The sequence below is a fragment of the Lacerta agilis genome, chromosome 7 (assembly GCF_009819535.1).
Source record: "Lacerta agilis isolate rLacAgi1 chromosome 7, rLacAgi1.pri, whole genome shotgun sequence".
In the NCBI taxonomy this organism is placed as follows: domain Eukaryota; kingdom Metazoa; phylum Chordata; class Lepidosauria; order Squamata; family Lacertidae; genus Lacerta; species Lacerta agilis.
This window is the reverse complement of record NC_046318.1, coordinates 42,634,605-42,650,003: the sequence shown is the minus strand read 5'-3', so window position 1 is coordinate 42,650,003 and position 15,399 is coordinate 42,634,605. Positions and strand designations below refer to the sequence as shown.

The 15,399-nt window shown below is 41.4% G+C and overlaps 1 protein-coding gene across 2 annotated transcripts in view; it reads left to right on the top strand.

Moving 5' to 3' along the window:
- The first annotated feature begins 211 nt into the window (after positions 1–211).
- TMEM241 (transmembrane protein 241) overlaps positions 212–15,399 on the top strand; it is a 43,717-nt gene continuing 28,529 nt past the window's right edge. Inside the window, exons 1-4 of one of the 2 annotated variants that reach the window (XM_033155035.1) lie at positions 212–428; positions 5,620–5,666; positions 8,133–8,210; positions 11,806–11,887. In XM_033155035.1, coding sequence (XP_033010926.1) covers positions 357–428; positions 5,620–5,666; positions 8,133–8,210; positions 11,806–11,887 — 279 coding nt within the window. In that variant the 5' untranslated portion in view covers positions 212–356. The remainder of the gene's footprint in view (positions 429–5,619; positions 5,667–8,132; positions 8,211–11,805; positions 11,888–15,399) is intronic. The other variant, XM_033155034.1, reaches the window with a different exon arrangement.

Sequence of the window (15,399 nt, the reverse complement as noted above, 5' to 3'; positions counted from 1 at the left end):
AAAAGCACTTGGGGGAAAAGAGATGTGGGTTCCAGGCGGCACCCCTCTCAGAAAAGACTAACCAGCCAGACGGTGTATAAGCGTATTATAAAATGAACTGAGGACGCGTAGAAAGGAACAGGGAGAGCGGCGGCGCATTCTTTTCCTTCCGCCCTGGAAGAAACCGTTGCCCATTTAAGAAGGCGGTTCCTGGGAACCTTTTCTCCGCGCCCATTGGAGCAGACTCCAGAGCAACGTGTCTCTGTCATGGCAGCCGCATGCAGTCGCTCTTCCTCGAGTAGTGGGCTGGCAGGTCGCAGCGGTCGGGAGAAAGTGCTTTTCTTCCCTGTCCCCGGACTAGTGAAATGATTTGACAGATGTATTTAAAGAGACCTGCAACTGGTCTCGCCTTCTGTTTGTTCTACTTGTCTTCTTATTTCACCAACAAGGTGAGGTTGAGAGAGCTCCGCTGGTTTAAACTGCCCTTTATTTCGACTTTAAAATTTTCACAGGGTCGCAAGTTTTGACTGGTCTGCTACTTTTTATACCTCGGAAAATCGAACACACTGTTTGCCTTTTCTCCCCCGCATCGGTGAGCTTGTGTTTCTCTGCGAGACAATGAACAGCTGCTCATTGATTTTCAGTTTCTTTCGAGAACTGACTTTTCTCCTCGCAGCGACTTGCAACTACCGGAATGGACTTTCCTTTATTTAGCCCACTCTTAAACCCCACATGGGGAGGGGGGGTTAATTACTAAACTAATTACTAAAGCAAGAGGTTGATTACTAAACTAAATTAATGACTTTATAGTTGCCTTAAGTGAAGGATAAAGTAGAAATACTTCTAGGGCTGTCTGAGAACTCTTAACAAAACTCAAAACAATTAAATATCATTTACAAAAAGTCATATGGGGTTATCACAACCCATTCAACCTTAAAGTATATACAGACAATAAAACATGCTCTCAAGTGATAAGAAAATTGTGGCAGTTTTATTTGTATTATCATTTGAAAGCACAACTTTTTTGATAGTTTGTATACACTGCAAGTCTTAAATATTTAGGTTTAGGACGCTGGGTTTTAACTATTAAGAGTTTATGGATTTCTTCCATTTAAATGTATTGGCTTTCCCACCCTATAATGTTTGATCAGACTTTTAAAACAAGCCTTCCAAGTTAGGTTTTTTTAATGCTTATGGCTTCTTGATCTTGGAGTTTCTTCATTTTTGGCACTGAAGTTAGGAGAAAGAAAATACTACTGCATATCCTAGACACACTTGGGAGCAAGTCTCAATGAGGTACTTCAATACAAGCTTCAGACAATTTTGTTCCCTCCTCTGTGACAAGTGAAATGTGTAACCTTTCCAGGATCTACAGCCACTTCCAGACCTAATCTGTTGCTGCAAAATCAAGAAAAAGTCTTTGCAGTTCCTTAAAGACTAAGGCTGCAATCCAAACCCTATCTACATTGGAGTAAGCCCCATTGAATTCAGTAGGACATGCTTCTGAGTAGACATGGTTAGGATTGTTCTGTATTAACTTTATTGTAGCATTGACTTTTGTGCACTAGATTTGACAAAGTGAACTGTAGTTCAACAAAGTTTCTTTGGAACGCAAATGCCTGACAGAATGTGTCTTCCTGCCTGCCCCCCATCTCCTTGTGCCATGAGATTTTTAAAAGAAAACCTTTCCTTGAGCACCTTCCTTCGTGGGGATGTGTTTTGTATGCACCAAAGAGAGGCCTCTTCTGTGGCGATACCACAACTTTGGATCTGAGAGGTACCTGGCACTGATCGCCTTTTGTGCCAAGTTAAAACATTTCTATTTGCTCAGGGATTTTAAAGAGTTACATTGCCTTAGTCTACTTTTAGTTTGCATAGTCTTGTTTTGCCCCATAGTCCATAAATTGTTTGACAAATGTGTTATTGCATCTGCAGCTGTGATTAATTCTCATATTTATTTTATTCCGTTCTGGAATCCACTGGATGAAGGACAGCTTAGAATTAATTTACATAAATAAAATAAATTATGCCATCTTGTATTTGTTAGTCTTTAAGGTGCTACAAGTCTTTTTAGCATCTTTCTAGCGTCTGTTACCTTTAAAACAGAGAAGACTGGAGTCTTGCAACATCCTTTAGAAAAATCAGGTTATAAGAACACAGGGATGGATGAGAAGCAACAGGCTGTGGTATTTTCAAGGCAGAAAGTTCAAGGGGGAAAGTTTTTAAAAATAGCATGTAATTTAATCAACCAAATTAAATTACTTGGGGTGTATATGTGTGTGTGTGTGTGTGTGTGTGTGTTACTTATTTGTTGCTGTGGTTTGGTTTATGCTTAAGGCAGAACCAGAAAAGGTCATGAGAATCCAATGCAACAGGTAGCTTCTAAGGCTTTACTTTAAATCTGCTTCAGCTTACAACATCTACTTGCAACTCCTATGTTTGAATTACAGGGGGGAAATGTACATCTGATAAGCCAATGAGTTTGGTAGATTCCCTTACTTGAAGTGGTCACATAGTTAATTCAAATTGCACTCATTAATAAGTGAGTTCTGTCCCAAGTAGCCTATTCAGGTCAGGGCTAGCTATGACTTGTTTCTTTTTATTTTTATGGCTGGGTTCTCTTTCATTGCCTGATCCATTGCAAAAGCTTGCTCCTTGCTACAGTATCAATTATACATAGTTCTGCCATACCTTCTTCCGGCTAGATACCATTCATCACTGCTGTTTGTGGAAAAATATTCCAATTATTAAAATTATGTTTATGCCAGCCATTAGCATATAGTGTAGTAAGCAATTCCTATCAACCTCTGATTTGAATGGCATGAAGGAGAAATTCTGGTGTATTCCAAACTTGTTTCCAAAACCTGAATGCAAACCTTGATTTAAATTAGTCTTGCATGAAAAGCTTCATGCAGCCACCAAGCTCAGGTTATATAGCAGGATAGGTTGGGCAATGCAAAGGCTAGATAATGTCTTGGAATACAGAGGACGGTTGATTGTCTCAGTGATGATACATGCCTTTGGATTGCAAGTTGAGAGCTTCTGAAGAAATTATAGTAGCAGAGCTGGAGAGGTCATATTTATAGAGAAAATCTCATTAATGCATGTGTATCTGAGACAGAGAGCATGTACATGTACATGTACGAAATGTTAATCCTTTTTTATATATAACTTTAATCCATAACATTGCTATATTTTATTGTAGCTACATACCTATTAATAGGGTTGCATCCTTTTCCCTGAGAGAGGCACATAACAACAGTATACGGTAGGCAGAACTTCAACAGTTGCAGATTTCCCAACATTGCACCTTCATACAAGGTAAACTGAGTCTACACCTGTTGAATTTCATCAACATGCCATCTCACATATACAATTTGGCCCTCCACAAAGTGCTTCCAAATGCTTCATTAGCCTTGTTCAAGCATTGAAATAATGGATGAGGAAATAATGTATTTATGGAGTGGAGGTTGAGAAATACATAATGGCTAACAGCGAGAGCAGCCCATAGAGGCTGGAAGAGATCCCTCCTCTGTCAAAATCCAACATTGGCTCTTATGTGCTATTATTAGTATTTTATTTTCATTATTTTATTTTTCTAGCATGTAAAGTTGAAATTTGTAAGTGGTATACTGTTGATGAGAGATTGCAGCCTTATCTCTGGCCTGTACAATGAAACACTCAGAAATCAAGGAACTTGCTCTGAATGAGCAGTAGAGTAATCTTTTTCTTCTTCTTTATTATTGTTTTCCCCAAAGTGCTGCATCGTTCAATGTGTACATTGAAGCAAAATCATCAACAAATTGGGTAGTCAGTCACTGTTTGTCTTTGTTGCTCTGTGCATTGTACCCATGATTCTTTACCAACATCAAAGCTCTAAACCAAATGTTTGTTTTGTATTTTGTTTATTGGGAGAATATCTAGCCTGCTCTTCATTAGATAATCCTAAAGTATAGGTGAAGGTAAAGAGACCCCTGACCATTAGGTCCAGTTGTGGACGATTCTGGGGTTGCGGCGCTCATCTCGCTTTACAGGCCGAGGGAGCTGGCGTTTGTCCACAGACAGATTTTTAAAGGTCATGTGGCCAGCATGACGAAGCTGTTTCTGGCAAACCAGAGCAGCGCACGGTAATGCCATTTACCTTCCCGCCGGAGCAGTACCTATTAATCTACTTGCACTTTGATGTGCTTTCGAACTGCTAGGTGGGCAGGAGCAGGGACCGAGCAACAGGAGCTCACCCCATAGCGGGGATTCAAACCGCCAACCTTCTGATCAGCAAGCCCTAGGCTCTGTGGTTTAGACCACAGCGCCACCCACGTCCCTAATCCCAAAGTATAGGTAAAGGTAAAGGGACCCCTGACCATCAGGTCCAGTCGTGTCCGACTCTGGGGTTGCGGCGCTCATCTCGCTCTATAGGCCGAGGGAGCCGGCGTTTGTCCGTAGACAGCTTCCAGGTCATGTGGCCAGCATGACAAAGCTGCTTCTGGCGAACCAGGGCAGCGCACAGAAACGCCGTTTACCTTCCCGCTGGAGCGGTCCCTATTTATCTACTTGCACTTTGACGTGCTTTCGAACTGCTAGGTGGGCAGGAGCTGGGACCAAGCAACGGGAGCTCACCCCGTGGCAGGGATTTGAACTGCCGACCTTCTGATCAGCAAGCCCTAGGCTCAGTGGTTTATCCCACAGCGCCACCTGGGTCCCTAATCCCAAAGTATACAAAACACAAAATGTATAATGAGCAACAAAACCAGTTTCATAAAACCAATATAAAACTCATCACATATAACACATGTGTTATCAAATAAAAGCTGGAGTAAAGCATGGATGGAGAAAGTTCTCTATCACTGTTGGGATGCATTTAGTAAATAATGACAAAGGATGCCCAGGTCATATGGTTTGCTCCGGAGAAATCTGTGCTGAGCTAACAAACCCCTTGCTTTTTGGTTTTGTTGAATGCACACACAAATGAAATTCCATGGCCACATTTATGACAAGGTAATGGGCTGCTGCTACATTTGAAAATCATATGTGGAAAAGAAGCTAGGAAAAGGCACATGACTTTGTAATGTTAGAATGGCAGGTGTATATATGAGGACTTTTCCAGATTATCTAGTTTTCCCCATGCAAAATGTAGATGTGTTTTGTCAGGCTTCTGGGAGCAAGACTTTCTATGGTGATGGACCATAGTTCACAGATAAGGCACATCCTTTGTAGAGTTCCCCCGGTACTGTTCCTGAAATCTCCAGTTAAAGTCATCAGGGAGCAGGTATTGGAGGGCTTGGGGATTTACTCTGCCTGGAACTCTGGAAAGCCTTTTCATTCAGAGTTAAATAGACAATTCTGGGCAAACAAACTTGGCTTGGTATAAGTTCTTACTTTTCTTGACATTCTCTGTATTTTGTACTGTGTTCCCATTCTGACATTATAGTAATAAGATTATTTGGCCATTTCCTGTCTGCAGGACTGTATGTGTTTTCTCAAAATTTTGAACTGTAGCAGCAGAATTGAGCCTAACTATCAACTGAGCAGTGCTCAGAACATGCTTATGATTTCTGTTAAAATTACTTGAAAAGTGTGTTTGTGTGTGTGTGTGTTTGGATTTTTATGTACTATCCCCTAACTTGGTGTTTTGTCTTCCAGTATGTTCTGTCTGTCCTGAAATTCACCTACCCCACTCTTTTTCAAGGGTAAGTATTTCAAAGGCGCATTAAAAATGACAGAATAAGTAGGTAGCTGTACCAGACAGAGGCTAATGTTGGTTTCTTTATACAATTGCTGTATATCCTCATCTGGGAAACTCCTATATGTTTTATTGTTACAACATGTTATCCACTTGTCCTAATTCTCAGCTCTCTGCTTCTGTGTCAAAAACTGCTATTTTCTTCACCAGCCCCTCACTGTAGCTGAGGGGGGGAGGAATGTACCATTTTCCAAGTTTTGATAACTTTCACTCCCCATTTCAAATGTTCAAGGGCTTCAAATATGTCAAATCCTATGGTCAGCCTACTTCCCACAAAACAGCAGAGGAAGGCTGTACAAAGGCAGTTTAACCAAAATCACAAGGCTGATGGCAGAGGGTTCAAACTGTTCTGAGGGAGAGATTTGATTGGTGGTTTAAAATTGGCAGCTATGGAGGGAAAGGAGAGGCTAAGACCAAGATGGTGGGAAAGAAAGTTCTTATTTTCACAGTGGCTTCTGAAAGGTCTCTGTCAAGTTACAACAGTTCTTAAGATTCTGTGTGACAAACCCTGACAAAACAAATGTAAGCTGATGATTATTTGAGTGAGGATTATCTAATTATGCATGAGGTAAAAAAGTGAATAGAGAGAAATGTATCTCCAGTAAGACTAGAAAATGGGATCACTCAGTTAAACTGATGGGAAGTAGACTAGATTGATCATGTTGTGTGGGGGAGCTGACATAATGCCCTCCAGATGTTGGACAACAACTTCCATTATGACTATTGCCCATGCTGTTTGGGCCGTATGGAAGTTGGAGCCCAACAACATCTGGAGGGCATGATATTGACGACCTCTGCTGAAGTGGCTTGCTTTGGGCCACCCAACAAGTTCATAGCAAGACTCATAGCTTATACTGCTTACTGACACTAATTAATATAATAATAATAATAATAATAATAATAATAATAATAATAATAATAATAATAATAATAATTTTATTTATACCCCGCCCTTCCCAGCCAGAAAACCGGGCTCAGGGCGGCTAACATCAATTAAAATCACAGCAAGAAACATAAAAACGATCAATTTAAAATAACAGATTAAAATACAAATTTAAAAATTCAATTAAAACTGCAGGTCTCAATTTCAAAAATAACCCACCAATAAAAGATGAAGCATAAATATTAAACAGAAACCAACCCAAAGGCCAGGTGGAACAGCTCTGTCTTGCAGGCCCTGCGGAAAGATGCCAAATCCCGCAGGGCCCTGGTCTCTTGTGATAGGCTGTTCCACCAAGTCGGGGCCAATATTGAGAAGGCCCTGGCCCTAGTTGAGGCCAACCTAACGTCTTTGTTGCTCGGGACCTCCAAAAGATTATTATTTGAGGACCTTAAGGTCCTACATGGGACATACCAGGAGAGGCGGTCCCTTAAATACGAGGGTCCTAAACCGCATAGGGCTTTAAAGGTCAAAACCAGCACCTTAAACCTGATCCTGTACTCCACCGGGAGCCAGTGCAGCTGGTAAAGCACTGGATGAATGTGGTCCCGCGGCAAAGACCCGGTAAGGAGCCTCGCCGCGGCATTCTGCACCCGCTGGAGTTTCTGGGTCAGTTTTAGGGGCAGCCCCGCGTAGAGCGAGTTACAATAATCAAGTCTGGAGGTGACCGTCGCATGGATCACTGTGGCCAGATCAGGGCAAGAGAGGTAGGGGGGCCAACTGCTTAATACGGCGGAGATGGAAAAATGCCACCTTTGCTGTGGTTGCAACCTGTGCCTCCATAGAAAGAGAGGCATCAAAGGTTATGCCCAAACTCTTGACAGAAGGCGCTGGCACTAGTTGGGCCCTCGCAAGAGATGGGAGTTGGCCTCCCAACCCCATGTCGTCCCGACCCAGCCAGAGGACCTCTGTCTTCGAAGGGTTTAACTTCAACCGGCTCCCACGCATCCATGCAGCCACAGCCTCCAAGCACCTGGCCAGTGTGTCTGGGACCGAGTCAGGGCGTGTACACACATACACATGCACACAATCTCAATGTGCATCCTAATCAATATTTGCATTGCATATGTTGGATATACAAACTAGCTTCAGTGTCACTTCTGCAAATGGCCTTAGAGAAGGAGAAGTTGGCTTAAGCTCTGTTCCCTGTGGCCTCACAATAGCTGGAATCTTTGATTTCAGAATTTAGCAGTGTAAAAGCTTTGTGGTTTTTCTCCACTTAAGCAGCTGATGCTTTAACTACAGGTATGGGTGCATCTACTGGCTCTGCAGCAGCCATGCCTGTTAGAAATATAATTTGTTGTTTTGTTCCATCATCATAATTTTATTTTGTTGCCCTTTATACTGCCAGTCCAATGACTGAAGGCAGCATATGATCAGACTGTGTCACTCATGGAAGAAGCCCCCACTGTGAGTAATAATTGACCTGGGTTAATTGTTTAGAAACAGAACATGTACGTGTTTTAATTGCAGCTGGCAGACACTAGTTGGTGGATTTCTCCTACACATTTCATGGAAGATTGGCTGGACTGAGATCAGCAGCAGTTCAAGGTAAAATGAAATTGCAGTGTAAGAATATACAGATGACATTCCAGTTAATATTCACTGGAATATGTGTCATCTTATTTCAGATACTTGGCTGTGGTTCTTACCCCATAATGTTATCCCATAAAGAACTGTGCAGTGGTAAAATAATAATAAACATGCGCACACTTTTTTTCTGCATGTAACTGGAGTGTTTTCTTTATGCTTTTATATAACTTTGCACATATACTCATGAGATTAAAACCATAGGATAGGCCACAGTTTCATCAAGTGTATGTGCACAAGTGTGTAGACTTTTCTCTTCCAGCCCCCTGTCTCATTCTTATATAATTAGCATGGTGAAATGAAGATACTTCCCAACTCTATAGGGCATTTTAGATTGCATACAATCTAGAACCGAGAAATCTGCTGTTTGCATCTTAGTATGCAAGATCACTTACTTGCTGTTTGACTGTCTAGCCTAGGCACCCCCAAACTCGGCCCTCCAGATGTTTCAGGACTACAACTCCCATCATCCCTAGCTAACAAAACCAGTGGTCAGGGATTATGGAAACTGTAGTCCCACAACATCTGGAGGGCCAAGTTTGGGGATGCCTGGTCTAGCCTAATTATGAACTGTTCGGGATATATTTTTAGGAATAGCTGATTTATTCCATGGAAATCTAGTTTGATGTTTAAATGAAAGACATCTACATTGAACACATTAAAAAAAAAAACTCTCATGAATTTGAGAGGCAAAAACCCACAGAAAAAAATACTTCATTTTGTCAAGGGTTATGTACATAAGTCTTTAAGAATAGCCGCCCTGATCAGGCCAGTGGCCCATCTAACCCACCATCCTGTTCTCCCAGTGACTAACTAGATACCTATGGGAAGTGTGTGAGCAGGACCTGAGTGCCCCACTGCTCTTCCCTCTCCCAGCAACTGGTGTGCAGAGGCATAATGCTTCTGGAGTTCGAAATAGAACATAGTCATCCTGCCTGGTAACCATTGTTAGCCTTCCCCTCTATGAATTTGTCTAATCCTTTTGAAGACATCCAAGTTGGTGACCATCACTTCCTCTTGTGGAAGTTGGTTCCTGCGCACTGTGAGAAGTATTTCCTTTGTCTGTTCTGACTCTTCCAACGTTCAGCTTCTTTGGATGCCCTTGTGTTCTAGTATTTTGAAGGAGGGAGAAAACCTCCCTCTCCACTTACTTCTTTCCATGCCTAATTTTACACACCTCTATCATGTCCTCCCCTAGAAGAATAGTGACCTGTGACATAAAGATCTGTGCTTAGAGTAATTCATTCTGAGCAACACCAGTAGTACTGTTCTTCCATTTATAGAATGGCTGCAAATCAGAGTATAGATAGATATCTGATGGAGCTCCAGGGTGGCATTCTTTGGAAGCAATGGAACATTGTGGTAAGGGTAGCTTAAATATTGTTCTCGTCACCCTGATGCTTTCTGCTAAAAACCAAAGCACTGTTGTCTCCTAACTTGGTTAAATTTTGTTCTACTTTGGAGCTTAAGACTTCACTCCACTAGATGTCAGTCTAAGCAAGGTAATCCTAACACAGAGACTTTCCTGGACCCTGCTCTTGTTGAGTAAAAAGATGGGATGCAAAGATGGTATGCTGCAGAAAACCTAAAGATAAAAGGGGAGGAGTGTAAGGAAAGAGGCATTCCTTAGGGTACCCAGAACTCAAGCAATTTAATGCTTGGACATGGAAAGAAGTACGCAGACAGCATGTATGAGGCAGAATAGGAAGTCTGTTTTTAAGAGGCATGCTTCAGAATTTTGCACTGGCTGCAGCTTCTACCCTTTCTTCAAATGCAGCTTCATGCAGAATGTGTTACATTAGTCAAGGGGTCCCCAACATGGGCATAGCCAGGATTTATTTTGCAGGGGGCAGGCTTTAGATTGGGGTGGGGGTATAACCAAATTATCTGTGATGAAATTGGTCAGTTAGTTAAGTATTTTTATTTATTTACTTGATTTGGGGTGATAGCTGCTCCCCTGCCCTCTGGCTATGACCATGGTCACCAACCTTGTATTTGATCTTTGTGTTTGAGCATATTCCCTACAACATGGAAGATTACTAACTTGCAGAAATATCAGCACTGGGGTGTCTTAAGATATTGATCAGCCACAATGATGGAAGGCTCAGGCTGTGTGCAAGTCATGAGTTCCTCACCCTGTTCACTGATCCACAGAATAAATGAGATTTTGGCTTTTGGCTTCCTTGGTCCCTAAAGTTCCCTTCAGTCTCATTTGCAGAAATACTGAGTGTCATCAACCCCAACAGATTTCAAAGTGGGTGGGGTGACTCATATTGTACTTGTGTCTCTGAATGCAGATGGAAAGCTATAGGAGCTGCTTCTAACTCCTACAGAAATCTAGATCTGAAAGTAGGCTGTTTGTGTACGCATAATTCTCCAAGAACCTCTTCATTTTGTGTCTAGAATGAACAGACTGTGCCTTGGGTGATGAGTGCATCCACACAACAACCTTAACTTGCCTATTATGCCATCAACAAAGGAATCCTAAGGATGAGAGGGGTGTTTAGATTTTGAGTGTATGCTGAAATTTCTCTGATTGAGATCTTTTAACTCCATCACACAACAGTTATCTGCAATGCTCTTTGGGTAGATGCCATGATGATCAATCCAGATTTGTAGCGTAGGCATGTCTTGTAATCACCAAGTTACCATTCCGATTCATGGAATACTGCATATTTCTTTCGTACTTGTCAAAGAATGCACAACACAGTGCTCTCTGCAAAGTCATTATAGCAGATTCTGAGCCTGACCGTTGTATGGCTTGGCATGTTAGAGTGATGACTGCTGTTGAAGCGTTTCCCGTAGTGCTAGACATTCTTTTCCAGCCCTGAAAAAGAATCCTTCTTGGCAGGATTGAGTTCTGAAGTTACATCGTGGGAACGATTCTAATAGCCTTTTCCATTGCATTTTAGATGGTCACATTGGACATGCAAACATTTCAGGGATTCCTGAGACTTCACATTGTGGTCAGTGATCTCGTTTTCCACATGGAGATCTCATTCTCAGCTTTAGGGCTTTATTTTTCCACTGCTACTTCAGTTCAAATGACATTGCTTGTTTTAAGGAGGCATCCGATTTGAAGTTACCAGCAAAATAATTATGGTAGTTGTCAGTTTGATCCAGATAAGATTTGGGCCTGGTGTGAGGAAAGAGAATTTATGTTGTATGAGCAGAAGTTGGATTGAATTCAACTAACTCATTGCTTGAGCAGAACAACATACTTAAAAACAAAATCAGGAGATTACACTGTAGAGGCATGTCATCATTGCAGCTACTCAGAAGAGCTAACCCATAAGGATACTGGATGCACTCAAGCCAAGCAGGTAGAAAATCACCACAGATGTGCATCTTTGCAGCATGGGAATGTCAGATACAATGCCAAGAGATGTATCTTGCAGAGCTGCCAACTTCCTTCATGGCTCTTAATTACACCTGATCCAGGTTCATTTCCCTTTGTTAGTTGGGGAAAATGTTTTGGGTAGATTTCTTTTGATATTGTTTGTATACAGAATCTGACATAGTCATAACTGTACTGTATCACCATTTGTTTTTACAGATCTGAAGTGCTGTCATGGCTTCCGGCTTCTGCACTTTTTGTGGGCATTATTATGCAGGTTCCCAGGGCACTGTCCAGACTGGTAAGATACAGTACAGGCAAATGGAAACGAACATGCTTTTTCATTTGTTGGGTGTTAATGTTTTACTCCAGATAGCATACTAAGGTTAAAGTCATTGACGCTAACTGAGGTTAAAGGTCATGTTGTAAAAACACTAAGCTGCTGTTTGCAACCTGTAGCATCCTCTGGAGCAAGTTTAGGGAAAGGGGGGGAGGAGAAGGGGCAAATCCCATGCACAAGTAGAAATCCTTGTGCTGACTGGATGGTTGCTTTGCAAACAATTCTCTAATTTTCAGCTTTGCGTGTATATTGTCAGCTATGTGCAGTGGTGACAATAACAATCAACTTTTGCAAATATGATGCATGAACAGTGTCATAAGACTGAAATGTATATCTCCAGCTGTATATAATGCAAAACTGTAATTATGGTGAAAGAGGTTATATATTGTTTTTTTTAAATAGCTGCCTGATCAGTCAATATAGAGATGACAATGGGTAGTAATGACTCCAATAGCAAAATAGCTAAGAATTCTCAGCCAAAACAGTCACCTTTAACAGGAGCCAGAGTTCATTCCCTTCCTCTCTTTCCTTTTGCCCTGGGAATTAGCACATGAAGCACTTACATCCTCTGATAAGGCAACTGGGGAAGTTTAGTCTATGTGACTCTTCCTTTCTCAGTTGACTTACATCCCATAATTCCCCGCCCACACTTTTTCTGTCTCCCGACTCTTCAAAATCTACTGTTATGATGTGGCCTCAGCTCATTGTACATGAATATGAAAGATGCTCCATTTTGACACATGAAATAAATAGGAGCATAAAATGCCTTTTCGTTGTTGTTAACATGATTCCTAAATTAGTGCTCAAATGTCTATTGCCACTACTGTGGTGCATCATATGACTACATATAGCTTCATTTCCAAATCAGTCGAGCTGGTTTTAATTACCGTATTTTTCGCTCCATAAGACACACTTTTTCCCTCCTAAAAATTAAGGGGAAATATCTGTGTGTCTTATGGAACGAATGGTGGTCCCTGGAGCCGAATTGCCCAGGGGCCAAAAGCAGATAGTGCTTTTTATTTTACAAAGAGAAAAAGGGGTGTTGAAAGGACCCTGCTCAGCAGCTGATCAGCAAGAGATTGGGAGAGAGATAAGAGTCCCGGCTCCCTTTCAGCCCCGCCCTCCATTGTTGAATGTGTTGCACAGGGAGGTTGTTTGTTTCCCCAGCGACATGTGACTGGCTAATTAGATTATCTGTCTGGAAACTGTAGAAATGGCTCCCTTTCCTTCAGAAGCTGCAGAAATGTGAGTTGAACCCCATAAAAATGGGGCTTTTCCTCTTTGCTTTTCCCCCTTTGCAAAAGGAACTTTGCTTTTCTCCCTTTGCAAAAAAGCTGCAAAACTTTTAGCTGATCCTCAAAAAAACCCAGGGCTTTTCCCTTTGCAAAAAAGCCGCAAAAATTTTAGCTGATCCTCAAAAAAAACACAGGGCTTTTAGAGGAGGAAAACCAGAATTTTTTTTCTTGTTTCCTCCTCTAAAAACGAGGTGCGCCCTAAGGTCCAGTGCGCCCTATGGAGCGGTAAATACGGTATGATGTTTGCTTTGTCCCCTTGGTGAGCAATTCTGCACTGGATGAGAGCCAGCACAGACATGTAGTGGTGGGACCAGGCTTCAGATATTTGCTCTTCCCCAAACTCAGTCTCAGTTCCTCATCTTTAAAATGGCAGTGTTAAAATGGGATTGTGAAAACAAATGGGAAAACATTTTCTGCACTTGAAATGCAGTCTACACAGTGGCTGTAGAAATGGGTCTTACTTAGCTGTGAGGGCATGTGCCTGCCTATTTTATCTAAGAATTTACATTTCTGTTATGTACTGAGCTGAATCCTAGAACAATAGGATCCAGAATGCAGCAGTCTGATTGGTCCGCAGGAGCCACCCAATCCAGCTCCAGGTGGAAGTGAATCTGCAACCTGATTGGCCTACAGAAGTAGCCCAGAATTAGAATCATGTGGGGCCCATTGTGTAAATAATGTATATAGCAGACATTTTGGGGAAAGTTCCATTCATTGCTACTATGAGCTGAATAAAGAGCATGAAATTCACACTTGACTCTGAGTATATTTCAATTTCAAACTGAAATGAAAATTTATGGAACAACAACTGACTGAAATGTGTTAGTGAGATAGTAGAATTGAGGAGATGACAATTTGCTTATGCTGGCTGGACCAACATACTGAGCTTCCTTTATAAAGACTAAAGCTCCAAAAAATATCATCAAAGACAATAGACATCTGGCGAAGGTTAGCTGAGCTGGGCAATCTGGAGCCATTGTTGGCAGCAAAACACATTTCTTTTGGCTCTAGAAAGAGCCAATAGCATATGGGAGGGGAAGGGGTGTGTGTGTATATGTATATACATGTGTGTGTTAAAACTTGGCTGCAGAAAAGGAAAAATGTAAATTCTGGTGTCAGCTTTCCTAGACATTACTTCTAGTATTTCCTATTATTGTGCTCTAGTTCAAGTGGCCTGTGTTAGATGACGGGCTTATTTTAACTTTCTGCCTCAGCAGCAGTGAGGGGCAACATAAATGGTAGGTAGCAAGGCCAGAAGTGGAACTAGGAACTGTTCTTTGTTTTTAAAATATGTAATGTTTTTACAAGAGATTAACAATAATGATTGACAAATTATTGAGCATGGGCAGCATGAAATCTTTGTTTTTTGATCCCACTGAAGACCAGTCAACAACTGACTGGTTATGTCATTGAATACAATTTCTTGCAAATTCCCAAGTATTTAGAATGTACTTTGTTAAGCGACTGTATCTTAGGACCATATAATTTGTTATGGCCTACTACATGTTTGTTTCTAACAAAAAAAACAAAACAAAAAAACCTTTATAGTGGAAAAAATACAAGAATAACAGATAAATTGGTATCTGAAGAAGTGTGCATGCACACGAAAGCTCATACCAAGAACAAACTTAGTTTGGTCTCTAAGGTGCTACTGGAAAGAATTTTTTAATTTTGTTTTGACTATGGCAGACCAACACGGCTACCCACCTGTAACTAGATAAATTGTTTATACAAATAAAATAAGATCAGTGGCAAAGACCTAAAATAAGTATCCTATCAAATAAAGCTGTTCCAATGATTTACAATTTTTATACAGAACTAATTTATAGTATCCTTGCACGCGCGTCTTAGAAGACAAATTAGTTTGACTAGATAGTCCATATTCCGAGTTTTCCATATAGTTTCCAGTTTGGATGTGGTTCGTTTGGGAGTGACGAGATGGGTTTCATTAGCTCAAGGGTCCCCAACCTTTTCTGACCTGTGGGGGTGCTATATGGAATCAAGAGAGCCATGAGCAACACCCTCTCTCCCTCCTAATCTACCAAATGGCTCCACTTTTCCTCCAGCTGCTCACTTGTCAATTTACACGTTTGAAGGCTCAGATCAGCATCTTGGGTATTTGCAGTGCTTTTTTTTCTGGGGGGACGGATGCAAGGGTATATACCCCTAAACATTTTG